The sequence below is a fragment of the Corvus moneduloides genome, chromosome 2 (assembly GCF_009650955.1).
Source record: "Corvus moneduloides isolate bCorMon1 chromosome 2, bCorMon1.pri, whole genome shotgun sequence".
Classification (NCBI taxonomy): domain Eukaryota; kingdom Metazoa; phylum Chordata; class Aves; order Passeriformes; family Corvidae; genus Corvus; species Corvus moneduloides.
This window is the reverse complement of record NC_045477.1, coordinates 51,483,838-51,511,489: the sequence shown is the minus strand read 5'-3', so window position 1 is coordinate 51,511,489 and position 27,652 is coordinate 51,483,838. Positions and strand designations below refer to the sequence as shown.

At 35.9% G+C, this 27,652-nt stretch overlaps 1 protein-coding gene across 8 annotated transcripts in view; it reads right to left on the bottom strand.

Annotated features, from left to right (window-relative positions):
• Positions 1-408: 408 nt before the first annotated feature.
• NBEA (neurobeachin) overlaps positions 409-27,652 on the bottom strand; it is a 467,825-nt gene continuing 440,581 nt past the window's right edge. For 5 of the 8 annotated variants that reach the window (XM_032099584.1, XM_032099587.1, XM_032099590.1 and 2 more), the window contains 9 exons: positions 25,353-25,442; positions 23,661-23,853; positions 20,940-21,011; positions 18,243-18,398; positions 17,158-17,328; positions 7,026-7,127; positions 3,581-3,777; positions 2,709-2,860; positions 409-2,202 (listed from right to left, as the gene is read on the bottom strand). In XM_032099584.1, the coding sequence (XP_031955475.1) occupies positions 2,112-2,202; positions 2,709-2,860; positions 3,581-3,777; positions 7,026-7,127; positions 17,158-17,328; positions 18,243-18,398; positions 20,940-21,011; positions 23,661-23,853; positions 25,353-25,442 (1,224 nt within the window). In that variant the 3' untranslated portion in view covers positions 409-2,111. Of the gene's footprint in view, positions 2,203-2,708; positions 2,861-3,580; positions 3,778-7,025; positions 7,128-17,157; positions 17,329-18,242; positions 18,399-20,939; positions 21,012-23,660; positions 23,854-23,890; positions 24,026-25,352; positions 25,443-27,652 lie in introns of those variants that run through there. The other 3 variants (XM_032099586.1, XM_032099589.1, XM_032099592.1) reach the window with 2 other exon arrangements.

Sequence of the window (27,652 nt, the reverse complement as noted above, 5' to 3'; positions counted from 1 at the left end):
GCAGGTAGTGTAGATATCTAACTTTCAATGCCCAAAATAAGATTAAATTTATTCATACTGAGAGATATCCAAAATTTCTCTCATCAGATCTTTGCTCTCTGTGAGGTCTATTACATAAGATTATTTTCTGCTCACAAGGATCCTAAATATCCCTTAAAGGATTTGATTTTTCTTGTTCTTTTTTACTTCTGTTAACAAAGTAACTTTAGTAGCTTCCCTTCATGACAATCAAAAGAGTTGCAAAACTCACTCTGTAACCTGTGGGTTTTTTTCCTGAGACCCCAGGAAATACAACCACGCAGATATGCATACATTTTAGCACATAAGTAAGAATTTCTCAAAAATAATTGTTTGTTCATAATGATGTGAATGCTCTAAAAAAATTTCATTGGAATGAAACACAATCACTGAATTCTTTGCATATTTTATTTTTCTTTTTGATTTCCAACTCACACACATCTGGCATATTTTACATCTTTGCAATAAAACATGGTTACAATAGCTTAAGGAATTTATATATCCAAAATATTTCACCATGATCTCAAGATGAAATGAACTTGTCTTCCAGATGTTCAATAGTCTCCCAATTCTAAGCTACGAACTCAAGATATTGCTTACAGACAGGTGATGAATAACTTAATCATTAGGTTGATCCCCATGATTTCCAAATCTTATAAATACAAACAACAATGGAGAAGGAAATTCAGGGCTAAACTTACTAATACAAGGTGGATAACAAATAAGTAATCACATCAATAAATAATGATATGTTCCTGGTGCAAAGTGCCAATACAAAGAATCCATTATCTTTTTAAATAAATGACTGCAAGTGAGTGTAAATTCTGAGAAAATTACATTCCTGTTACATGCCTCATAGCCCTACCGACACAATATGTACATCTATGACAATACAGTCACCAAATATACAAAGAAGAAACATGAATTAAAGTGTATATACCCCTGGCTGTGTAATTTGATCAGTAAAATGTGCAGAAAATTATTCTGATATTATTATCATTACGGTATTGTAAAAGACGAAGTGCCTTAGTCTGAGTGGCTTCAGGTGAGATTTTCAGAAGAACTGAAAAGAACAACCTCAGTCACCTTTAAAATGAAGCTAAGGCTGTCAAATAAACCAAGCTCCTCAGATTAAAAATAAGGGGGGAAAAAAAACCAGTGGGAGCTCTCTTGCCCATGATTTATATGCCAAATGTTAATAATCCAGAAGTATAGCACTTTGTCTGTATTGGGAATCATTAAGCATAACGAAGCATTAAACTGAACTTCCCTCTTTGCTCCCTTTCTGTCTAGTCTTTGAATTTAAAAGGGAGGAAACTAATTTCTATTGTATAAAGTATAAATATGGCAAATGATGGCTTTTTATCCAAATGCTTTGTGAGCAGAACTCCACTTAAGAGGGGTAAACTTTAGATTCAAAAAGTGAAAAATGTGTTGGTGGAAATGTCAGAATTACTGTTTGCTCCCAAATTCAACCCTTTAACACAAGCTGTACCCTTAGGCAGATCTCCAGTCTGATTTGTGTGAATGCACCTGTTCCTTCAAGACATCAGGTTTAAAGTACATGCAAGTTGTAACTCCACAATAAAATTAAGAAACAGTTTTGTTCTTTATACAAGGTTTTACTTTTACAAAAGTATCCCTTTAAAGTTAAGATGTGCATCTGATGTACAAAGTATCAAACATATTTTTTTAATCTCAGCTTGAAAAGAGGCTGGAGATGGGATGCATGTTAGGTTCAAAGCCTAAACATTGAAATAACTGGACACAAGGTTTCCCAGAATTTTCAAAAGTCTCTTGTGGCGCATCCTACTATCTTTTCTCAATAAACAAAGATATATGAAATAATTACCAAAACATTTCCTAATTCATATAATTTACATGATACAAGCTTGCTTTTCAGCAGCTGGTGTTCAGTTGTGAAAAAACACACAAAGTAAAATGGTTGCTGACTACAATGTACAGCTATTGCTGGGTGTAATGGAATGTACAACGGAGGTCAATGCAGACGTGGTTTTCCACCAGAGACTACACCTTTCTTTGCAGCCCTTGTGCTCTCAGCTTTACCTGGGCTTTCAGTTCTTCACTGCACTTCAGTATCTGTTCTGATGTTCATAATGCCACCGGTTAAAATCTATATTAAAAGCTACAATGCTGCCAGAAGCCATGCCAGTAATCAGAGTTCTGAAAAAGATATCAAAGATGCTGATGTTAATTCTCTTTTACCATCTTGAGCTATGGTTTGTCATAAACAGAAAAAGCTAAAAGAACAAGGTCCTTTTTGCAACACTGTCTGCAGTTCTCAAACTCTACATGTTTAACAATCAGAAATGTATCACAAACTTTTGCAATTGTTTTTAAAGCATTGGTTAACAGCCACTACTGCACTCTGAGCCAATCTGACTATTCCTATGTTCTTAAGTTAATGCAATTTCAGTCACATATTGCTAGTTGAGTGTCTGGCTTACTGACTTCAATGAAATAACACCTCACCTTAATGTTAAGTGCTTGTATTGTGAGACTCAAGTATCAGAATAAGTGTTGAGTCAGACAAACTAACAGGAAAACAACTGGAGTAATTGTTTTGTACACATCCTGTTAACGACTCCATACCATAAACTTAAAGCTCATGAAGATGCATACTTTGTGGAATTTTAGCATGTATATACAAATATGCATGACAAATTCACCTCTGATCATGAGACAGATCCATAGCTCTTATGCCAGCATCACAGCCAGGGTAAATATAGAGCTGCTTGAAGTCACAGGCTTGCCATACTTCCACTACACCATTGTCTCCTCCTGTCACCAGGTTCTGCCCATCACTGCTCAGGAGGATGGCCTTCAGGAGAAAAACAAAATCCCAAGCACACAGTTAGCTTTTATGGAAATGGATCAACATTAAAAAAAATTGAATTGACTTAAAGCATTTCTCATATTTTGCCCACTTTAAATTTGAAGCAAAATGTTCCCTCTCCTCTTTCTGTCTAGCCCAGAAATAAATCAACAAATTTTGTATCACCAAATTTTAAAAACAACTGTGTGGTATAAAACATGATAGATAACAGAAAAGCTCCTTGACTGAATCTGCCAATACTTGAGTTCAGCACATTTCTACATGCCATAATTTGTTCTACGATACTCAGTGCTATCACTACCACCTAAAGCAAAGCAGTGATCTGTATTGCTTATGCTGCTTCAAGAGCTAGTGACAGAGCAGAGCCCTGAAGGCATGAATTCATGTCTTGGCTAATAAATGAAAAATGAGGACTTTTCAGAGCATTTTGTTTCAAAGACATATTTCCCACTGAAACTTAATTCCAAGCAAAAGTTCTGAGAATATCATGGGCTCATAAACTATTTGTTCTTATTTATTCTGGAAAAGCTTAAGTGCATTTTCATATTTGGAGATGGTGATGAAAGGATATGTGTTTTAATGGTTTAACCTGGAGGCAGCAATTTTACGTATATGATTTCCTCTAAACCTTATGGCAAATAAATTCAATTTATTTTAATAAATAAAGGCAAAAGACAACAAATGCTTGTTTGCATTTAGATTTACCCTGGTTGAATCATTGATCTCCATCTGAGCTAAGAGTTTGCCATTAATGCTGAAATTGCTGAACCGTCCTCGTTCATAGTAGATGATGCAGTGACCTTCACTGGATACTGAAATTAAGCGAGGGTACAGGCAGTTTTCTGTTCCTTCCAGGGCTCTCAGCAAGTCTCCAGTAATTGTGTGTACTAGGCAAGGACCTTCTGTATATGAAAATATAATATATCATACATTTATTGTTTATACAAACGATATAGTCTGTGCATAAAGGCAATGCATAATACACATTTATATCACATTAGTGCTGCATAGATATAAAAAGCTGCAATCTTTAAGAATTTAAAATGCACAACAGAAAACAATATGCAAGGGGTTGCATGTTAAGAAAATGAATACAACATGCCTAGAAGTGTATTATTTACTTAGACTGGTAGGAGTTTTCCTTGATCTGTCTTCTAAAACACTCTTTCCTCTTCTGAAGTTTTCAGAAGCTTCACTCACTGATTTTCTCCAACAATATGATCTCTCTTTAGGCTGCCCATCCACATCAAACAGACATGGCCCTATCAGCGACTAGTGGGAGCAACTCCCATAGGGCATGTAATCATATGAATGCATATTTCTCCTATAGACAATGGCAGTTCCTGTATATCCTCTCCCCCAATGAATATATGATATGCATAGATTTCAGTCCTGATTTGTTTCAGCAGTGGGAGTCACATGAAAGCCAACAGAGTTACAATTATACTTGGACTATAAGAGATTTTAGGAGATCACACTGTAACTCCATTTTCTCCAGAGAGATTTTAATATGAGATTTTAATGTCTTTTTATTACACTCATAAAAGAAAAAACAGCTATGAAATCTGCAATGTACATGTTAAGATGCAAAATTAAGCTTATTTACTTTTCAAGAACAATGAGAAAAATTTTTTGAAAGTGAGATCCATATTCCTACTAAGAAAAAGTCTCTTCTCCGATAAATGTAATGAGTCACAGGAAATTCTAAATGTTTTCTTTTATGAATCACAGGATAATCCTGGACAGCACAGTAATCTCTTCCTTATACAACTGGTTCATGACCCTGAAAGTAAATTCATATTGGCAGACTCAGCCACCTCATGTTAAGTCTTACTAACTTTTCTGAAATTGACACAGCAGCTGGGTTTGCCCAGGTAGAATGAATCAGCATCTGTGCATTTATCTGTGAACCCTCTGATACAGGCTTTTATCTGTGTTTGCAAAGAGTCTGACGCAGAGGGACCTCAAGTTTGGTTGCATCCATGGGATACCACTGCAATGAAATTAATTTATTTTCTCAAATAGTTGAGTTTCAGCTTTGAAAATAGTGAAGTGCCAGGATGTTACAAAAAGTGATACCTTCCCCTTTAGAATAATTACCTTGTTAGATTTTTCAAAAGTGTCATACCTTTATAGCTGAATGGTCATGGGCCCAAAAAGACACATCTGGTTTAGGATGCCACTGTAAGGACATACAGACTGACCACTGTTTTTTGGGTTTGTTGGGTAAAAACATGAAAACATCAACCTGATGCACAAGATTTTCCTCAGAGGAGTCCTAAATGTGCTGTCTTCCTGCTTCAGTAGGTTCTCTAGTGCTGCATGTGTCATCACAGTGCCACAGCCAGCTCCAGAGGAACAGCTGCCCACCAGGAAGCACAGGCTGAGCTCAGACTGGATGGCAGGGCAACTCAGCACTGCCATGAGATGCAATCTAAGAAGCTGGAAAGGGACTGAAAAGAACAGATCTGAAGAAAAAGCTTTTAAAAAGGCATCTCTTGGAAAATAGCAATTTAAAAAAAATATTTTCCCTCTGCATTTTTTATATGGACCAGAGTTTCAAAATGAAGAACATGGGCAGACTACTTCAAGAGACAGACTGGGCCTCTATTTCTCTTGATTAATTATAAACATATTCTGTATTTGATTTAAAAATATTTGGTTGTCCATCAGTTTTTACCTCTAAAAGGTGTAAGTTACCAAAGAAGCATATACTTAATGAATCAGAAGATAACTGAGTACAGATTCCATCTATATTATGAAGAGGAAATTTGCAAAAAGATAGTTGGACAGGGTAGACTATTATGGCAACCAGAGTGCATGAAGCTGCCTTAAAGGGTAAGAAATAGCAGTGCTTCAAGAAAAAAAAATTTAGCTCCAGCATCACTGTACATTTTTTTCACAAATGTCTTGACTTTGCCTATGACTGTTATGTAGTATGCCATTACAAGAGTTAATGACCCATTAGGATTTCCTGTTAAAAATGGCTTTACTCAAAAGTTTCACACTCAGCTTTAAAATTAAATGTTGAGCTCCAAGGCAGTATAAAAAGCAATAACCCGGGAGTCAGCTGTGAGCAAAAGCCGGCAGAGCAAGCATCACATCCTTCTTACCCTCAGAAACAGCAAACTTAAGAATGAGTACAAAGATATCCATGGGGATGACTAAAACAGGCATCACTATAGATAGAGAAAGCAAGTCACTGGATGTGGATGTAGGACTACAGTGGAAATTAGACAGGAAGACATATAAGGAAAAAGGAAATACAAGGGTGATACAAAGAAAGGAAGTAAGAAGGGAGAAGAGATGATGCAGCACAAAAGGAACTAAGAGAAAGGGGGAGAGGGAGAGGCAAATAGAAAAGGAAAAGAGAAAAAGACGTAGTTTGACAAGTTAAGAAGCTGAAAGAGAGAGGGCAGTGGGGGAAGAAAAGTGGACACGGAATTAAAGAGAAGTAGGAGAAGATGGGCAGAAGGAGTAAAATGGAACAAATCAAGGAGAAACAGAGTAAGGAAGGATTAAGCTAACATTCATTGAGGCTGGTGCTTTATTTACACTGATTACCAGTTATCCAGGATATTGCTGCAGGCTTGGAAAAGTATTTTGAACACTTGTGTTAGCAATTGTTGGGTACTCTGGATTCCATAGATAAATAACAGGGAGAACCAGCAACGGCTCATTATTTAGAAAACATCACAAAAAACCACTGCTGGATAAAATGCTGCACACAGCTCCAAAGCAAACTGATCCTGCTTCCCTAGAGAGTGAGGTCAGTCCTAAAAACTACCATTCAAGGTGGAGAATTTGGAGCTGGCCCTCCCTGAAATACATGTCTCTATCAACAGGTCTCTTCAAAATCACTAGATGTCATTAGAATTATTGTATACATTTTTATAAAATACTCTTCCAGGTCTGGGCGGAATAGCTGCATAGACTGATGGTCGGAAGGAATGATGAACTTAATTTGTGCCTAAACACATAAGTGCAGATAGTAAATAACAGTTTTCAGAGAAAACTACTTCAGAGTCTCCTAGAATTACAACACACCTTAAGGATAATTAAAGTATATGTGGCTTGAGAGAAGTCTGAGAAGTACCACTAAAAAAGACTCTAAAAATGTTAAGACTTAAGCCTTAAAAACATTTCTGACCTTTAGCACCACTGATAACAAGTCCTAGCTCTGCACAGACTGACACGCAGACAACTTCATGGTCGTGACCAGTTAGAACAGCTCGAGGAGCTGGATAATCACCTGTAAAAAAAAAAAAAAAGTGAGAAAAGCAAAGCAAGAAAAAGAAAACAATAGGGAATGACAAATCAGACATGTTTTATCAACAAAAGAACTTTGCTATAATTTGCTTGAAATCATTAAGCATCAGAGAGGTGCGTTGTGATTAAGTATCTCATCTTTAGGATACCGAGCAAAATATATTAAGACATCATAAAGTTTCAAAACCCCAGCTACCCAATGCATTAATGAATTAATTAAAAGAACACAAAGTGTGGTGCCATTGAAAGCAGCGGTAATGTAAAGGTCTGCTATTGAACATATATGTCTCCAGACTTACGATATGAACCTAAAGAATTGAGAATGTGCCTTTAATAGTGATCATAATTTGTTTCATGAAACTGGGGGTAGGAAAAGAAAAGAAGAACAACACTAGAAACATGCTACTGCTGCATAGATAATATCGATTCAGAGACACGTGGAATGGTCAGAAATTAAAATATGCCTAAAAATGGTATAGGTATACATTATTTTATATATTATATATATTATATATATATATATGTACATATATATATATTCAGGACTGAAATATATTTTGGTTTGGTTCCAAACAAGTGGGCATTTATGGAGTGTTTATATGACAAACAACAACATTTTTGTTGTTTCTAATAATAACAGATGCTGGCAATCTAATTGCTTAATATTTGATATTGCTCTGCCAGGCAAAAAAAGTCAACTGGCAACAAAAAATTAGCAACTTGCTTTATAACACAGAGTTCACATCATTATATTTGCATTGTACAAATCAAGTACAGAAAATTGGGAAATTCCAAAGGACTGGAGTTCTGCCAGTGTAGTTCAAATAGTAAAAGAAATGACCTAGGGAACTATAGATAAATTACTGCAATGTTAGTTCTATATAAAATAAAATGGTTAATCCACACTTCTGTCAACAAGAATTGGAAGTAAAAATCTCATTAATACCAGTCACCATGCTGTGCTGGACTAGAAGTCTTGTCTTACCTGGTTTTGATAGGATGAGGGTTACAGTTGGTAAAATATGAGCTACATATAGGGATTTTGGAAATCCAGGTTCGGAAATCAGCTTTCAGTTAGGAGCTGGAAATTGATTCTAATCAAATATTAACCAGTAATACTATCTATGGGATAATATAAATCTTTGCTGGTAAGATAGGCTTGTAATAAAATAATTGATGCAAAGTTTCATGGGCAACTGTACAATGACAAGAGAAAGCCATTATTATATCATTATTATATCATTGCCCAGTTAAATAAAAAAATAGAAAAATGTGTTTTATTTCTTTTCAATGCAGCCAGGTGAAAGTTGATGATTCTGGACAAGCACAAGCTCTATTCACTGGAGAGGAGATTCTGTTCTGGAAGGCAGCAATATAGAGTAGGATTTATGGAGCCAGAAAGAAAAACTCCCTCAATGTGAACTTTCAGTGCAATACCTTAGATCAGCAAATAGGAGGCAAGAACTACTTTACCACTGAAGACCACAAAGATGAAAGGCTTGTAGCCACATTTACAAAAATGAGCTCAAAGGAGGGCCACACAACTGATAGAGTAGGAGAGGAAGCTGCACAGTGTTTGAAGTGTTTTCTCTGTTCACTGCATAGGCAGCAAAGTGGTAACTGGACTCTGCTAACTGGGAGACACAGGCATAAAAGATGCCCAGTAGCCCAGAAATTTATCTTGCAGCTAATGGCACAGAGAGGTCTAATGGGTGAATGGCTGCACACATTTCAACTCTGGAATAAAATGCAGTTTCCTAACTGGAAATACAGTTAAACACTAAACCAGAAGGGAACTACCTGAGTAGCTAAAAAGTATTGCATGAGTTTTTGAAAGATATGCATTAGGAATGGAGGCTTGGATAGACTTTTGTGGGTCAGTGAATTTAGTCTTCTTTTATTGCAGACACTCACATGATATAAACAGTTAATGAAATGGCTACCTGGGTATGTGACTTGGAAGGATGTTCCAGACTCCTTCTACTCTAAAGAAGAGAAATATTCTGAATTCCAGTTTGCATTTATTCTTGTCTACCTAGCACCTCTTCATTCTTGTGTTAGCATTGTCCTTTAGCTTCAGGTCTTCTTCTCTAGCATTTTCCCCACTTATGTGCTTAAAGAATAAATCACCCTTTTTCATCTTTCCTTTTTAGTCTATTGACCAAACCAAACCCTTATAAACTCCTTTGAAGGGAGGGGCTTGCCATTTTTTAGCCATTGTAGCAATCCATTTCTTTGCCTATCTATATTTAAACTCATTCTTTAAATTTGGGTATCCAGAGATGTATAGGTCCATAGTTCTTAAACATTCAGCATGAATCTCCAGTTTTTCTTGTCAAACCCTAACATCTTCTGTCATCAAAATTTAGTAACAATTCCATGTATTGTAATATCTTTCTGAACAAGATGAGAACTACCAACCATGGATTTACAGACTTCAGTTTTGGACACAATAGTACAGGGTCTGTCAATCTAACAGGTCTTGTTGTTCCAATGTACAGACACATTAAAAATTTCTTACCTCTAATGCAAACAGCTACCTCAATAAATCCTAGTTTCCCAAACTATAATCTAGACAGCAAGAAAAAAAATCTTTTTGGTCTGGAAACTGAAGATGTGAACTAAAAACTGAGCTCTACCACTAGGGAAGGATGGATGTCAGAAGAAAGACGCACTGTGTATCTCATTAAAGATGGCTATACTTTGATTTTTATCATTTCCCCATCAACACTGCCATTGAGAATCCCATCTTTCAAGGTTTTGTTTTCTCCAAGTGAATAACATAAAAAAGAAAAAAAAAGGCAATTAACTAACTTCAAAAATTTCCACATTTTTTTTTCTTCTGTATGTCCTGGAAAAAAAGAGGATTATGCTCAATGGCCATCTTGGCTCAAGCTCTGATTACAGAGGTGTCATCAGACTGCATCATCAAACTGGATGGCTGAAATTATTAAATGGCTAAAATTTTTGAAAGGAAAAGAAATAACGCAGTTTTCAAAGGAACATTTTCCTCAGTTTTTCCTAGGAAAGTCTATAATATCAAGGAAGTGTAAAACTCCAGAATACACAAAATAAGCATATTTTATTGACTTCTTGATTTATAAAGGAAAATGCTTATAAGGAAGAACTTCCCTGAAACATAGATCTGTGAATCTTATTTTGTCCAGTTTTTCAGTAAATACAAATTAATAATGGAATATCAATATTAAGAGTAACAGTCCAACAGTAATTGAAAATGGGATTTTTCCCCCTTAGGGCTCAAAAAAAAGTTATTCACTGATGCTTTCTACAGAAATAGCTGTGGCATGAACCTCAGTCATATTACATTTTAATGCTAAGGAAAGAAGCTGTGAACTCCAGGAATCATTCAAAATCTAGCAAAATATTCTGTCACTGTCATATCACCACTGATAGATGCAGCCAGAGGTCAAAGGCTGCAGCTCTAAGGGAATTTCAGGTGAAAATATCCTACCTAAGAACTGAGTTACCATCACTGTAAGCTCCCTGTAATTTCCCCAAAGGAGCACCTTTGAACTGAATTACTAGAGGGCAGAAGGAAAAAAAATGTGCTGAATCTCCAAACAAGTAAGTTTTTCTAGAAGGTCTAAAATAAAACACATCTTTCCTTCTTGCTGAAGAATGTAATGCTTAATATTATTGTAAGGTTCTTCGGGAACAGATGATGCTCTTGCATGACAAGGAAAAAAAGAAGAGGGAAAGGAAGACAAAAGACAGTGTTACTATCTCTCTCATGCTGTCCTTTTCCAGGAATTATGTACAGATTTCCATGGGGACACATCTAGGAGCCTTCTGTATAAACAAACATGAGACCACATGGCAAATTTTAGCTTCCATTTCATCTCTCACTTTGACAAAAGCAAGTCCAAAGCTATACTTGAATTACGTGCTGAAAAGAATTTACTTTGCTATTTGCTTTACTGTTAGGACTTTTCAGGGGATACTCATCAGAAAACAAAATCTTAGAAAATACAATGGCTTCCATGGAAGTAAAACTGTAAGAGCCTTCTCAAATTTTTACTGTCAGAAAAAAACATCTTGGAGTTTGATGAAAAGATAAGGCTACAACCAATAAATACGAATATCTCAAACCAGAAAATAGTTAATAACAGTGTCCACAAGATCAGGGAGTGAGCAATGGATATAAAAGAAGGATTTCTGACAGAAAAATATTAATATATTCAGAATATTCCCAGCTCTAGGAAGCAGAGCTGATTTATTTGCTGAGGAACGTTGTATATAGCTACAAACAATTCACCCAGGTCAGTGGGCTTTTGGGTACCTTGCACCAATCCAGAGTCCAGAAGGTAAAATATAGTGGAGGACAGGAAAGTATGGATTTGTAGCATCTTTTCCTATCCCCTCCACTAAATTACTGTGGGATCTTGGGCAAGTTGGTGAACCATCCTGCACTGTACAATTCCCATGGAGTATGCAGCAAAGCATGGGCACAGACATCTGTTGATAAAATACTAGAGATAACTGCATTATCTCAGGTGGATTATTGGCTCTTTTACCTTTACATAGCAGCCTTAGAAGAGAGATGTCTTTGGCAACCAGAGTAGAGATGGTGCCAGTAAAAATTACAAACTAGTTTTCAAAGAGCTTCTGCTCTGGCAGAACAGTGCTAAGATACTGTAATTCAAAAATTTATACCTAAATTTTACAAACTTACGAGTACCATAATAACTCCTTAAACAGACCAAGTGGAGAGCACGTGTGCCCATGGCTTATGCAGGACCTTCAGACAGCCATCCAGTCCTCTTGGTGCAGAGCACACCAGTGACTATTTTTAAACTGCTGCCATTTCAAGGTTAAGCTAGGTCATATTAAAATATAGAGGGATATAAAACAATAAATGAATGTTCTGAGTTCAGAATAACTACTCTTTCAAGACATAATCCTGCAGAACCCTTGATGTTCACAACTTCAAATTGTTTCAAAATTATGTCATGTAAAAGGAACACAAAGAGATATACTTCATGACAGACACAGAAATAAATGTATGTTGACTTGACAAAGATTTTTTTGTGGTAATGTTTACCCTCCCTTTCAGATATATACTGAATGCACTCAGTGGGACAGGATGAATTGTTAGCACCTGTGAAGATTATGTCATAATGCTAAACAAACCCATCTTATGGCTTATAGACAATATTTTCCAATGGTCAGCACAGCTGCTGTTAGAAAAAGTGGAGTTAACTCCCACACCTCTTGTGACCATCGTCTTGGAAGCTACAATAGGTAATGAGAAATGTCAAGTCCCAAGATCGAAGAAATTTCAGGCTCTAGGGAAAAAACAGGGATAGCATTGATCCTTTTAAAGAACACCAGTCAGAGGGTGAATGTAATATATTGCATGGAGAGGCTCAAGAGGATAAGCGGCCAAGTCTAACATACTTACCTGACAAAAAAATTCAATCAGCCTTTAGCACAAGCTGCCTAGACTTCCTTTCTTTCATGCAGGAGTCTGATTCCAATTAAAGTGTGCAAATTAATTTTTATCACTTCCAAATTAGTTTCTGAATTTGTGTCTGTTTCAGATAAAAGCGTCTGTCCCTCACTTTTCTGCAATTCTATCATCCACTTTGGTATATCTGTTCAAAGACTCTGAGATAATTCTCATTTTCAAAGTCACTTGTTTGAAAGAGACATTCAATAAAGTAATCATAAAATATAAAAATAAAACTGCTATAATGATACATGTTGAACTCCAGGGCATATCATGTACTCTCTTTGCTCCTTTTTGTGATGACTAATACAGTTTCCAAGTGAGAATAAATTTGTATACAAATTAGTGCTCAGCTAAAACAAATCCCTATATATCATAAGAGAAGAAAAATCAAAACACAAATTGTCAAACTCCATCACAATAATTTTTCTATTCAGTCTCTGAGAACTGCAAAGATTTACATTTCCCATATCACTTCACACAAATAAAAAAAGCAAACTATGTCCTTTGCATGTGCCATGTCTCACTTAGAGAAAACAGATACCTTTCACTGTTCTCGCAACTGCAGCAGATTTATATAATGTGGTCATCAACTAAATAAGGTGCAGATTCAGATTAGCTATTTCAGATGGGCAGTTTTGGCTTAGAAAGTAGATATCTGACCCTGGCAAGAGGACTTAGCTTCATTCAGTCCAGTGTTTTTCCAAAAGGTGGCACTTAAGTAAGCAAGGATAAAGAAAAAAAGGGAAGTTCAAACATACATACAGCCTGCATTCAACTGCCCCTTCAGCCAACAGGAAATCATGCCGCATCGCTTACTTTCCAGAAGCATTCCCAGACACCAGCCTCTAGTCTAATCTAAACAGGACCTCCAACATCACCACTGTTGGAGCTTAGCAATGGCATGGCCATAAAAGCGATGTTGAACTAGAGAAAGTACAAATAGGGACAAGATTTGTGCTATATGTTGCTGTTGAAGGTATGCAGCATATCGCTCCTGATTTCTTGATTTATCTCTATATCCAATCATCATGACATGTAAGATCCATAAATAAGAGCCTAGAAAAGAATTTTGCTTTCTACCAAATCTGGAGGTTCACAGGGGCCTCTCCTATGTTAATTTATAGCTGATAGTCAGCACATGCTTGTGAACATGGGAATGAGAGCTTTAATTGCCCCAGTCTCTAGAGGTCAAGAATGTAGTCCCCCACTTCCCAAACAAACACTCTAACCAGAAGAAGATTTCCTACTAGCTATTTCATAAAGCTACTGTGTGGAAAACATTGCATTTAAAATCTGGTAAAACTTCACTCTTCTCACAGTGATTGTGAGAAGTTTCAAGATATTGTGACAAGTGCAAACTAAACCAGAAACTAATTTTTGACACTTGCTGTAGAATAAAAGTGATAACTTAATAAATGTATTGATTAGAAAAAATATTTTTAAATTATAAAATGAAGCTTACCATGCTCTCATAGGCAAGTTTTCAACTACTGAGCTAGAGCAATCATTTGTATTTTTTCTCAATTCTCCTCTTTAAACAAGAGCTGGTTCTGTATTTCCCACAGACACAGCTGAGGTGACCCTGAGAATACGCCTGTACAGGTATTTCAGCAGAAGGTTCTACAGAAGTCTGACAGGTTAGGTTACTGACACCCATGTTGTTTAGTAAGGATTATATCTATCTCATGGTCTCTGGAATATGGAATTTTAGCAGAATCTGTAAGAAGTTTGATCTGACAATCTTTTGCCTGAGAGTATTTCACAATAATGATTGTGATTGCTATGTTTTCAAATGAAATGGTATCTACATTTTTCTGTACAGATGTTATACTACACAAACTGTTTAGGACTGGGGGTTTGCTTTTTCTCCTCTTTAAGATCTTCTGAAACAACTAAAGTTCCTTTTGGTAATTGGAGGTATTGAAGCTGAAATTGGTAGTTAACTGTCTTTCAGCTTAAAAGATAATTATAAAGTCAAGCATCTTACCCAGATAATTACTATACCTGACATTTTTCTTGGAGTTCTTCACCTTCTTATATCCTGTGGTATAAAACACCCTATCTGTGTCTCCAGATGACAGCTTTTAAAAAAATCAATACCCCTTTTTTCCCCTCTGAAAATATCATCTACATCTTTCTGGAAATTCATTCTAAAGATGTTAAGTAATTGGATTTGACCCAGATTGATCATACCACTTTCATTTTTCCTACAAGGTAAGTCCTAACCTTCTAACAGCAACTATAGAAGAGTAGACTAGGAAATATTTCTTTACTACTTTGGTGGCTTTAACTAGGTAAAACTTCAAACGTATTTTCATGAGGATTTTTGGGAATGCTTCACTCTTGAAAATTAGTTTACAGGGAATCTTAGTCACATGCCATGACAATTCATGTCTGCTCGTGGTAGTGACCAGAAACTGCCAGTCATTACTTCAGCAGAAACACGTAGTAATTGTAGAAGTTGTTAAAGGCCCTTTTTTAAAAGGTCCTTTGTTTTTGTGATCTATCCCCATTAATGTATGTTCATGAAAAGTCAAAGTAGCTGTTAATAATATGTTTCCAACAAATGTAGTTTTGGTTATAGTACAGTACTAGTATATAATTAGCATATCCATGGTAGCTTTAATCCAATGAATAGAGATAGCAATAACAGATATGCCATCATTCTTCTTCAGCATGAGTCTTCAACATGTCTTCAACATAAATATTAAAAAATCGTATCAATATACTTCAAAGCCACCACAGTGGTCTTGGGTATTAGTCTTCTTGAGTTCTGTTACCATGCCTGTAAGATTTCATTAGACTGGACATGACTATCTGCAGCACAGTCTCTTATTAATCTGACTATAAGGCTTTTTCTTCAGCAAAACAGTGCCTTATCCATATAGAGGTAGGGACAGAAAGCAAATCATACAAGTCATTTTTGTTTTCATTTATTTCTGTCAGCCAGGTCATTTCCTTCCTTTCATAAAATTAAAGATCTCCAAGGCAGACACTTCCAAAGTTAGGCAGCTAAGATATTAAACCTGAGATACCAAAAAGTACAACTTCTGTGCATTCAGATATGTAAGTGATGACAGAACAATACCAGAACTAGAATAATTTTGTCTGGAAAAGAATTGAAGCAGTCTGTATCAGCCAGAAAGGAGATGCTAATTGCAAGGCTGTCCAAGCCCTTTGTAATCAAAGGAGGTAACGTCTTACATTTTTTTTCTTTAATAAGAGTAGAAAGCTCTTTTTATTTTCCTCTTAACATAGAAATTACTAATACTTTATATGAATCACACAGGCATTCAAAGAAGAAAAATGGCATCAACCTAAACAGTCTACTCAGACGTGAAAATCCTTGTCAGACTGAATTTATCCACATTGGAGAATTACATACTAAAAAAGTCATGGAATATAGGCAAAGATATTAGAGAAATTTATTATTGGAACACAATTTTATTTTTTCCCCTCTATTTCCTCTGTTATTTGCTTTGTTAAAAGCAAGCAAAATCTGGTGAGAAAGTGAGGCTTTTATCTGTCTCCCCTTTACTCTGCTTACAGACAAATGGAAAAACATCAGAATTCAATAAAAAACTTCCTGCTGAAAAATTAACAAAATATTTACTTTGAAATAAATAAAACAGTTTTCTACCAGGCATTCAGTTGAAGAAATACTTTCACGTAAATATCTGTAACTGACAGTACTGCCTCCAGTCAGTATTTGAATCAGATATCAAAACTGATAGTGACAGATTCTTCCATTTTTATCCAAAGACAAAATCCTTCTGTTGAAAATTATCGTTAGAATTCAGAAACTTCTTTAAGTGAAATGGATTTAGTGCTGTACAAAACAGCTCTAGTATATGGATAAAAGTTTCTCTTTAGCTGCAGCCATATCTCTGGCTTGGGTGATGGGATCTTTAAATTAGTACGGCACTCTAAGTACCCTTTTATATAAATTAATATTATTGTGTTCCACTCACTTTTCAAAGCACTGATAGTTAGTCCCATGAAAATGAATGTAAACTCTTCTTGACATTTTATCTTTTTCTATTTTTATTCAGTCATATTTCTTCCCCAAACTATAGAAAGACCTTTCTCAAGAGAGTCTCATTTAATTCCATGGCATGTGAGACATTCCTTTTTTGAAAAGGCAAGCAGCTGATATAGCATGCTGTAGCACAAAAGGAGTAAGTTAAAATGCCAAAAAATATTTCCAGGGAAAGGAAGTCAAAATATAGTGATATATGTCCTGTCACTTAAAGGCCACAACCATCTTGTTCTAGTTTATGATGACATGATGCTATAAGTGATAAAGGCAATTATAAACTTAAGAACTATACTCCCATCTTATTATTTCTTAACATGCACAGATTGTTTAAACATTTTTTGGGTAGTAATCAATGCATTGCTTAGCATGTGGTGCTCTTCTTATACCAAGCAAAGTTACCGATATATTTGGTAATAACTTCTGAATCTGACAGAAGGAATGTTAAAATGAATAGGTGTGACAGAAGACCTCTCAGAAAGATGCTATTTAAAGGATACTCACTGCTGTTTGGATTGTCACCTATAATATGATGTCGGCCACTCCAATACCAAAGCAGCAATGTAGCGTCGCGTGACCCAGACACGATGTAGCAATCACCCCCAATGTAGGACTCCGACCTGGCAAGGCAAGTCACGACATCCCAGTGGCCAAATACAATCTGAGTTAATTTTCCTGGTGGGAATGCAAAGTCATACAAATTCAGTTTTCTAAGGTACTTGCAGCATTTAGAAATCATTAACTATATAATTAATATTCAGTTCAAATGTAACTTTTGTCTCATGTCCCGTAATTAAAGATAACTAAATGCTATAACAAGATTAAAAAATCACAAAGATAAAACTTTTTTTCCACTTTTTTTTCGTTCCCATTGAAGGCTATGCTCTGTGTCAATCCATAGTCTAACCCTTATCTCTGAAAATCAAGTCAGTGCTGCAGTCACTGAATATTAAGTGGAGTTACGGCTCCATCAGTATTTAAGCAATGGCATTAGAACACTATTTATGAATTTCATGAGTGATATGAATAAGACAGCACATGAACTTTTCCATAATTGTGCTGCATTATTATATTAAAAATGTGTATTTGTTTTATGTTAATGTCAAACTAAGGTTTACTGTGATTATCACCTCCTCCTTTCTATTATTGCAATTAGTTTTTAGCAATATATTGAGTGATATTAAGCTAAGTAACCAGACAAAGCAACAGAATATTGGTTCCTGTAGCAGGATATTCCACCTAATTCCTTACTACATGAAATAAATAGAGCTAGAAATAAGACATCCATGAAAATATTGTAACAAGAATTTTGGTTGATCCTTTCGATATTATAAATTTTCTGAAATTAACTATGGTTTTCAAAAGTTACCATTAATAAAACTGCATTCCATTTCCTTTTGCATCCTTTGTCTCCCATTCAAAAAAACATCTTAAAGTTATCATGCTGAAACAATAATGAAGGATTTTATAAACTGCCCTTTATCATTCATGGATGGGTAAGCACAAGCATTAGATATGGTACTATTAAGACGATAGTCTTTGTGCACTTTGTGACCCAGGAAGAACCAGAGAGCTGTATTTGAGGTCACCTGTTTCTGTAGAATAAACTCGAAAGCTCTTGTCCCAGAAACCACAGATAAGAATGTAGCGATTATCTGCCGTGACCACAAAGCAATGCGCGTTGATCTGGATGCTCTGATCCACAAGGTCTGTGATCTGCCGTTTGTTCACACCAGAGTTATTGGCTGTAACGAAATGCAAAACACATTTTACATGTAAGCCATTCCAACACCTTCCTGTCATCCATTTACAGGAGAAAATGAATACATTTAACTTTCAATGAACTGTGAATTTGTTGTTGAGTAAGCATTTTGAATATGAACATTTAGAGCTGTCTATATGGGTGTCAGAAATACAAAATTATTGTGAGGTTTCCAGTTTCCCTTTGAATAAGAGAAAAGATTTTACAAGAGATGACAATTTCTTATATGCTGCCTGATGCACTGCATAATACATGGTAATAATTTTAGTGCTCTGCAGAAGTATTCCCCAAACCAATCTGAACCAGGGGAAAAAGGCAAAAGTCCATTTAAAATATGAAATCAATATTAACAAGAGTCAAGAGAGCCAATTCTTGCTGGTTGGTATCTCTTCTACAGCCAATAGCTTGTATTGTGTGGCCTTGACAACCTCATACCTCCAGATACTTAACCACATTAAAGACATAAGGATTCAACCAACGAATGAGGGGGAGACCTCATTGTGGTCTTCAACATCCTCGCGAGGGGAAGTGGAGGGGCAGGTACTGATCTCTTGTTAATAAATGTTAATAAATGTTAATAAATGTTAATAAATGACCAGTGACAGGACTCAAGGAAAAGATATGAAGCTGAGTTAGGGGATGTTTGGGTTGGATATCAGGAAAAGGTTCTTCACCCAGAGGGTGGTTGGGCACTGGAACAGGCTCCCCAGGGAAGTGGTCACACAACTCCTGACAGAGTTCAAGAAGCATTTGGACACTGCTCTCTGGTACATGATGTTACTCTTGAGGAGGTCCTGCACAGGACCAGGAGTTGGACTTGATGATCCTCATGGATCCCTTCCAACTCAGCATATTTTATGATTCCATTAATCTGTTCAAACCTATTGTGATTTTCCAGTACAGTAAAAGTAAGTCTTATCACCTGCTCCTCAAGCAGGGAGCTAGGCCATGGATGGTAATTTTAAGAGACAGTGACACCTAGAAACTCCCCTAGACAGAGAAAAAAGGAATGGTTCATTCATTCAGCCACCACCCCAGCTGCCAAACGGAGCTGTTAAGAAGGATGTTAAGAAGGACTGGGAGTCCCCAGCTAATGTGCTCTGTACTCCCTGTGAAACAACAGACAAGATATGGCAACACAATAAAGGTGTATTGAATCTCAATATTAACCTTCTAAAAGTTCGGTATATAATCTAAGTTAATTTTATACACTCCATCCAGTCTCACTGGAGAGAAAGACATTTTTTCACATGACAAGTCATCTCACACTGTAATAGCTGTCTAAGTGCTAGACAAATCCAGAGGAGAGTTTGGCTTTCTACAGTAGTTATTGGGGGAATCTTGACAACTAACTTCAGTTAAATGAAGATAGGTGAAATAAAAATCACTCTGAGAAATATGTTTCTCCTAACATAAGAACACAACTTAATGCAGACAATAATCTGATTTTTTCCCTATTTTTTGCTATTCTAGTTAAATTGCTCACAACTGCATGAAATAAGAAATTCAGCCAAAAAAAACCCCACTCCATCCTATCTTAAAATTGCTTGTGGAAGTTAATATCATGCTTACATGCATTCTAAGAACACATATTTAAATTACCAGACCCTCTATGTCCACCAGCTGAAAGATAATGAATAACAAATTACTCAAATTTCCAGAACAGGTGGGCGCAATAGTTGTGCCTTAGCTTGTGAAAAAAAACTAAAGAGAAAACCACTGTCATTATATGAGATCAAATGAAGCACACAGAATGAGAAAGATAACTCTCCTGTGGTACTTCTATGTAAATATTTTGAACATGAATATTGACACAGGCAAAAAAGGAACTTTATATCTGGCTATGTTTAAAAATGTATTTTTTTTCTCAACAATGCTACAAATTTGTCTCTAACAACCTACCCTGTCCTCAATTTCTGTTTCAAATTACTGAAAAAATACCCCTACAAATCAAATAAGTGCAATTAATGAGAATTTATGATCGTTAGGAAGCCCTGCAATCTAACAATTTTAGCAGATGATATTTCTCTAACAATTCACTTTCTCAAAGATTCTGGATTTTAAAGAATACTATCAATTTAAAATTCAGTCTTTTCATTATTAAATTAGTACTGCCAACTAAATCCAAATCATGAAGTGAATGAAAATAAACAGAACTTCATCCGCACTGATAAACATAGTGCTGGCTATAAAAAAAGAATATATGATAACTCCACAGGACCCTCACATTTTATTTTACTAATGTGACCTGATAAGAGAACAGAATTATAGATTTGGGCTGACAGTGTAACTGACTTAATTGGTTGTTTCTTAAATACCAGTTGCTGGTGATGTTAATAACAAATAGCACTCATGTAATTAATTCAGCATCAATAGCTAATGCTTTTAGTTCTCCAGGACCGACAAGAATAAATATTTTCCTATTTTCTGTGTTAAATGAAGCATAACATACAAATATAGCTTAATCAATAATTCCTGAAAATGCCAATTTCAAATATATTGCTACATTTTCATCTTGACATACCAATCAATGGATCCATTTCAATTGGAAGATGATGGGCTTGATCCAAAGAGTATCCTGGGGCTCCTCGAAGGCCTACACACCAAAGGAAGAATGAAGCACACAGAAACCTTTTGACGCAACTTTTCTAGGTTTAAAAGTTCATTACTGAATTATTATATATTTTTTAAAAGTAACTTTTTACTCTTTGTTTTATTAATATATTACGATTTCTTCCTCTGTGCTACAAAATATGTATTTGTTAATTCTTTTGTAATGTAAAAGTAGCTATAAATATAGACTTGCCAACTTCATCACAACTTCTGCAGCCACACATATTCATTAAATAACTCATTTAAAATTGTATGAGACAACCTTTTTCCTTTTACATTTGAGCAGAGATCTTAGTACAGAAAATAAAGTTAATTAGATTAAACATTGTTATGAGTTTCTTACATATGGAAACCTGTATGTGACAGAAACTTGGACCTTTTCATGGATTTATCTAAAATTTTTAGCTGTAAAACGCTAGGCTACAGTAAATGTGCCACAATTATTCCTGTTAATTCTATTCTGAGCAGTCCTTAAGATGTTCAAATGTGCATAAGGGCCTACAAATTTAGTGTTATCTGCTCTCATGCACAGCTAACATTGCTTTGGCTCTTTTGAACAGCTTCCCTGGTACATAAATCAGATTGTCACTACTGAAAACACGATTTTTGTCACAAACTGCCATGTTGCACAAGAATACCCTCTATAATAGTACATACAGATTTCTGGAGGATAAAGTGCATTTTCTACCACTGAAATAGACAGCTGGACTCCATCTGTGTCTTTGAACAACTGTTTTGAAATGTTCGCTTGGTTTCTTTCCTCTCCCCCCTCTTGGGCTCAGTTTAAAGGCACAGAAAGGCACAAAGTTAATTTCTGGGCATAGGGGATACACATCATAAAGTCACCCCAAGATATTCAGCTAGCTCTGCCATTTGCAGACACTGATCTGAGAACTTCTCCTTCCCTTCTTTCTGTCTCTTCTTTCAAAACCCAAACAGTTTGGGACAGATCTTTACTGGTATTAACTTAGATTCATTCAATTGTATTATGTCTATGTAAATGGTTCTTGCTGTTTATTAACTCCAAAGGTCTACATACACTCTACAACAATTGGTCTTTCTGTAGATAAACCTATCCTTTAAACTACAGTTATGCTTTATTAAAACAATATTATGTCAATAGTAGGAGATTGATACCCTGTCCGGACTAGCCTCCTGGAAAATAAACAACATTGCCAAGCAAGATGTAAAAGTTAAGAAAATCATTACAATGACATTTGATTCTCTAAACAGTTTCATTTTCCTCTCTTCCTATTATAATATATTTAGAAAGTATTCTTGTTTTTGCAATTTAGACCAGAGGTTTACAAATGGTGAGAAATTTAATTTGTGGTTGGTTCATGCCTTGAATCCTGAATGTTTGCAACATGACTTGTGATTTACAAGAGTAAAGAAAAAGAAAAACTAAAACCTTACTGTCACAGGCATCATAAAGACCCACATAAATTCAGCTAAACTAAAGGACTTCAAATGACAGATTTTATGGAAACCCTTGAACTCCAGCATACTGCAATATTAATGAGACTAACTCCTTCACAGTAAAGTATAGGTAGGAATTTTGGCTTCTCTTGACTTGACAATCTGGATGAGAAAGAACTAAATAAGCTTCCTCAAACAGAAGAGACATGAATGATGACAGGTATAGAGTACTTGGACTGAATCCCTGAAAAATTGAGGGGAAATAATTAGGAATAAGCCAGTCTATGTTAGTCAAAGGTGTATTCAAATAACACAGGATGGTTTCTGCACCTCTGAATCATTCCTGACATTGGAATCTTCCATTGAGGACATTGCCACAAAATACTTCAAAAAAATGTTTTATTTGATTTTTTTCCCCTCTAGATTTTTCCCTTTTGTTTTAAAGAAATGGGAAAAACTTTTTTTTTTATATGTAATGTAGTTGCCCCTGATGGAGTATTATAAATGTTTCCAGATATTGCAGCATAAGGGCTATCACTGCAGGAAACTACCTGAGAAAATGTAACCTGTTTGTTCCCTCATGTACCTCATGGCCCCACCACCCATTTAGCGATGCCTGGAACAGCCTTAGCATCTACATGTCCAGGTGACATGGACAGTCCTAATGGCAATATGGAGAGGTGAGCAGAAGGGCTGGAAGGGAATTTTGGGATGGCCTGTTGGATGGGCTTTTGTGAGGGAATGAGGAAACGTCTCTTCAAAACAGTCCAGTGTCCGGCTGCTTAGGCTTGCTTAGGATCCCAGATAATCCAACAGTGACCCAGGGGAAGGCTTATTACAAGATCCTGAAATCTCTCTCAAGCAGCACATAGGGATGTATGCTCTCTAGCATGCCAGTATGTATTCCTGAAACCTGGGACATATTAATATTGGCTGTGTCAAGAGCAACAGCAGTCTCCTGAAAAGCATTATATCAAAGACTGATCCTGAAGTAACCACAAATCGATTGGCTGCCATGGTGATGTGCTGCTGATAAGGAGAGTGTTTCTAGGAATGGCACCAGAGAAAACAGAAGCTGTGATTATTTGACACAAACCAGAAGAAACAATAAATTTTGGTGCACAGACAGGTGAGTGAGCTAAGTTGCACTCAAAATTAAAGCTGCATTGTTAAGGTCTTCAAATTTGAATGAAATGTGCATGTGAGAACCTACCTACTGTGTTGTGCCACCGATTGACTGCAAACAGCCTGCTGCAAGTGACAGTCACCACGGCAGGGATGGTCAGGTGGGGCAGCGTGTTGGCTGCCACATGTGTGACAGGGGAATTTGATGGGAACTTCAGCACCATGATGACATCCTGCTGCATCTGATCTTTAAACATGAGGGGGCTCTGTGGAAGGAAACACTGTTGAGTAGAAAGGAGAAGAGAGCAGAAGAAAACAGAAGGGATAACACAATTAGTGAGGAGGTCTGAGGGAAAACAAGGTTAAAAAAGAGCAGGCAAGCATGTGCACATACAGGGAAAACAACACTACCTGTGCATCTACTCTAGTGATGGAGGAGAGCAAGATCAGAAGCTATTATTGGAACATTACACGAGGATAAGTAGAGAATAGGTATGGTAAGGGTTATCATTACTGGGTGCAAAATGACCATTAGCATTAATTAGCATACAGTAAAATGTAAAATTATTCAGTAGTTAATATTCATAAAATAGAGACATGTCTTAATGAGTTAATCAATTAATACATAATAAATATTAATTCTCTAAACTACAACAGTTGAAAAAAGAAATTTTAAGAGTGACTCAAAAACTCACAGATGTTTAATTTTTCTTAATGAATTCCTCATATGAAATACAGCACTTCCAAACACAGACAATTTAATTCTATGTAAAGCATATGCTTATTAGGGAGTCTGTAACCTAATAAGGTTATAATAACCAAAGCCTGTTTCCTGATTCTACAAATGACACAACTGTTTGTACATGGACAAGGATAGTTATTGAGTATTGGTTTTAAGGATTTTTTTTTCAGCCACTGTTAAAACAAAATGAACTATTTCTAAAAGGTCAAATATTCCTTTCTGCTTTTTGCCTTTAATTATTAAAAATATATTATCCATATCTTAAGAATATAAAATAAATATTATCTAAGTTTTTGTACACATTACTTAATACAACAACCACTTCCAGATCAATTTCCACTTTCCCAGTGTACTAGATAGAACAGTTTCCTTGTAGATAGATCAAATGATTGAAACTACTGCATGTATTACTGTTGATTTACAAAGCTTAAAAGAAATATCTAGCTCTAAGCATTTTATCAAAGGCACTCAGGGGCACAGAGATCTGTCTTGTTCAGCCTGGCTATTTCATACAATTCTTTACAAGAAGCACAAAGAGGAATGTGATGGAAATGAATTTTGGAGTTTGAATTGAAACTCAAAATATACGTTTCATTCTCCTGGGGGAATGGGTGGGAGGATTCCAGCGTGATTTGAACTCCAATACTTCATTTTTGTCAAGCAGACATTGTTCATAAATCAGCCCCTAACAATGCATCCTTTAAAACAAAACAACCTACTCACTCTAAGTAAAGCCTGCAGTCATTCCACCACTTGCAGAAACAAGAATACAAATACGTACTTATCAAGTTTATATTTATTAAGATGGAGCCTTCTTATACAGTATCAGTAAGGAAAATCCAGGACTGTATGAAGCTACAGCTAGTCACACCTCCACCTTGCTCTGCTAGAGCTCTGTGATTTGTTGCTACCCAAAGCAAGCATGGCTGCATGGGCAGTGTGGGGCATTAAAAGTGTTGCTTTAATGAGTACTTTATGACCTACAAGGGATCCTAAGGTTCAAAGGGAATGCATTCCCAGCCAGCAGTCGTGTCTCACCAGGTGCATGGCAGAGCTCCGAGGTGGATGGGGCTCAATGAGCAACTGCGATGGCGTCTGTCCAAAGTTCTGTATCTGCGCCTCCATGGCCTGCAGGCAAAGGAGAGGGACTGTCAGGAGCAATATGCATCAAGGAGAGAGGTCAACACACTGTGTGACAATGCAGGCATATCCCAAGTCAGCCATGAAAAAAGTCCAGAAAATTCACCCGGTGCTCTCCTCCCAGGCTGCAGACTCATCCAAGTGTTAGTATTTTGTAGACAAGCTTTGCTTCTCCTTTCAAGCATGCTTCAGTTAACCAACTAACCATTCTCATCTCCAGTAACTGGCATTATATGTGAAAATGTTAACCTGTGAGGACATGTAGTACAGGTCTTGAGAGAGCTTTTGGTTTTTTTGCACTAAAAAGAACATATATACCTTAATAAAGTCCTTTGTAAGGAGGAAAGTATGAGGATCTCTAATAAAATAAGCCTCTGGAATCTTAAAGGGGGGAAAAGAAAAGAAAACTGAGAAAGAAAATTTATGTATGAAATGTAATAAAAACAAAATAAGTACTATTTCAACATTAGTAGGTGAAAAAAATGCCAGAAACAGGCACATTGTCAGGCACATTAAGACTAATGTAGAAACCTTTCCAATTTGCATACATTCATTGAATATTTATTTCATCCTTAATTTTATTGCACTTTTTCGTGGGCTTTCAGGCTTCACGGTTTAGAAATGAAAACTTAGCAATTTAAATGCATTCTTCAAGACAAGTCTAATTTCAGAATAAATCTTGACTAATTCTATAGGTAGTAGAATACAGCACATATACTGAAATGCTTCTAATCAAACAGTTCATTCAAACAAAAATATATCTAAGAGATATTCTCAAAAACTTTGGTGAAAGATTGTTACTTGTAATAACAATTGTTACAGAATATTCCTTTTTTTTTCAGACAGGTATTTATTTGACCTTGTAAAATCAAGAATAAAGCATTCATAGAAAACAAAACTGTCAGATTTTGAAATGCACAGTGCATTGTGTACCCATATATGTACTGTACCCTGAACTACTGACCCTTAATATTTTTCTTGTGAGCTTTATGAATTTTTCATTGGCTACACAGAATTAACATGAAAACCCACCAAAAACTATCTTGGTAAATTTTGTTATTTCTTTCAGACATAAAACCATAAGAAGCATGATAAATACTTCAGGATACAGAAGAATCCTTTTAATGCACATATTTTGTCATTCCTACAAGCCAATCTGTGCTTTCCTCCACTTCACAGCATAGATATAAGAACAGATGTCAGAGAGAGATTTCCTAGCAGGTCACTGATGCCCACCACTCTTAATGCCCTAGACTGACAAGTATATAATGGAATACCACAAACAAACATTTCCTGATAAAGAAACATAATGCAAAGTCCAGTCAAGCAGCTGAAGGACTTTCAATGGATTGTAGCCCCAGCACATTTGATGCCATAATTATCCTGGTACAGGTGATTTCTTGTTTGTCGAGTAATTCAGAGTGAACTCCAGCCTCCAAGGCACAGACTGTTTCTTGGGAACTGCTGAGCATCTCAGGTTTTATTAACATCATTTAATGATGAATAAATTTATAATCACAGATTAATTTTATACAAACACATTTCTGTGGGCATATGTGTGTACATGTGTGTATGTCCATACAGCAGCTATCTATATGCACAAACAGTACAGTTTGTGCATATAGATAGCTGCTGTATGTATATACAAACAAACAGATACAAACAGTATCTCTTTACACACTGTGTAAATACCTTCACTCATGCAGACATTTTTTATACAGGAATACAAAATTCACTTCAAGTCATATAAAGATAGTATTTTCTATTACATTCAGTACTTCAGAACTGATTTGCCAGGTGAGAAGAAGGGAAAGGAACTATACTTGTTTGGGAATTTCATTTTCAATATTAAAAATACTAATATTAACAATATCAGTATATATCAGTGTGATATATACTTTCACACATATCTGTCAATAATATTTTCAGAAAGTAATTTCCATTTTTTCTTTTTTTTTTTTCCAAATAATTATCAAGGTTAATTTAATTCTAATTTTTGAAAGAATTCTGCGTTGAAATAAGAGTGTGAATTGTTTTTGGCAGCAATAATGAAAAAAATCCAGTTCTTCCTCTCCTACCCTTTATAGTGATCCCTTAAATGATACTATGTTCTCTCGCAGGAGCATAGAAATGAATTATTAATTTTTTTCAGTGCCATCCAGTTCTAATTTATACATTTACTTTCATGTTGTCCAGTC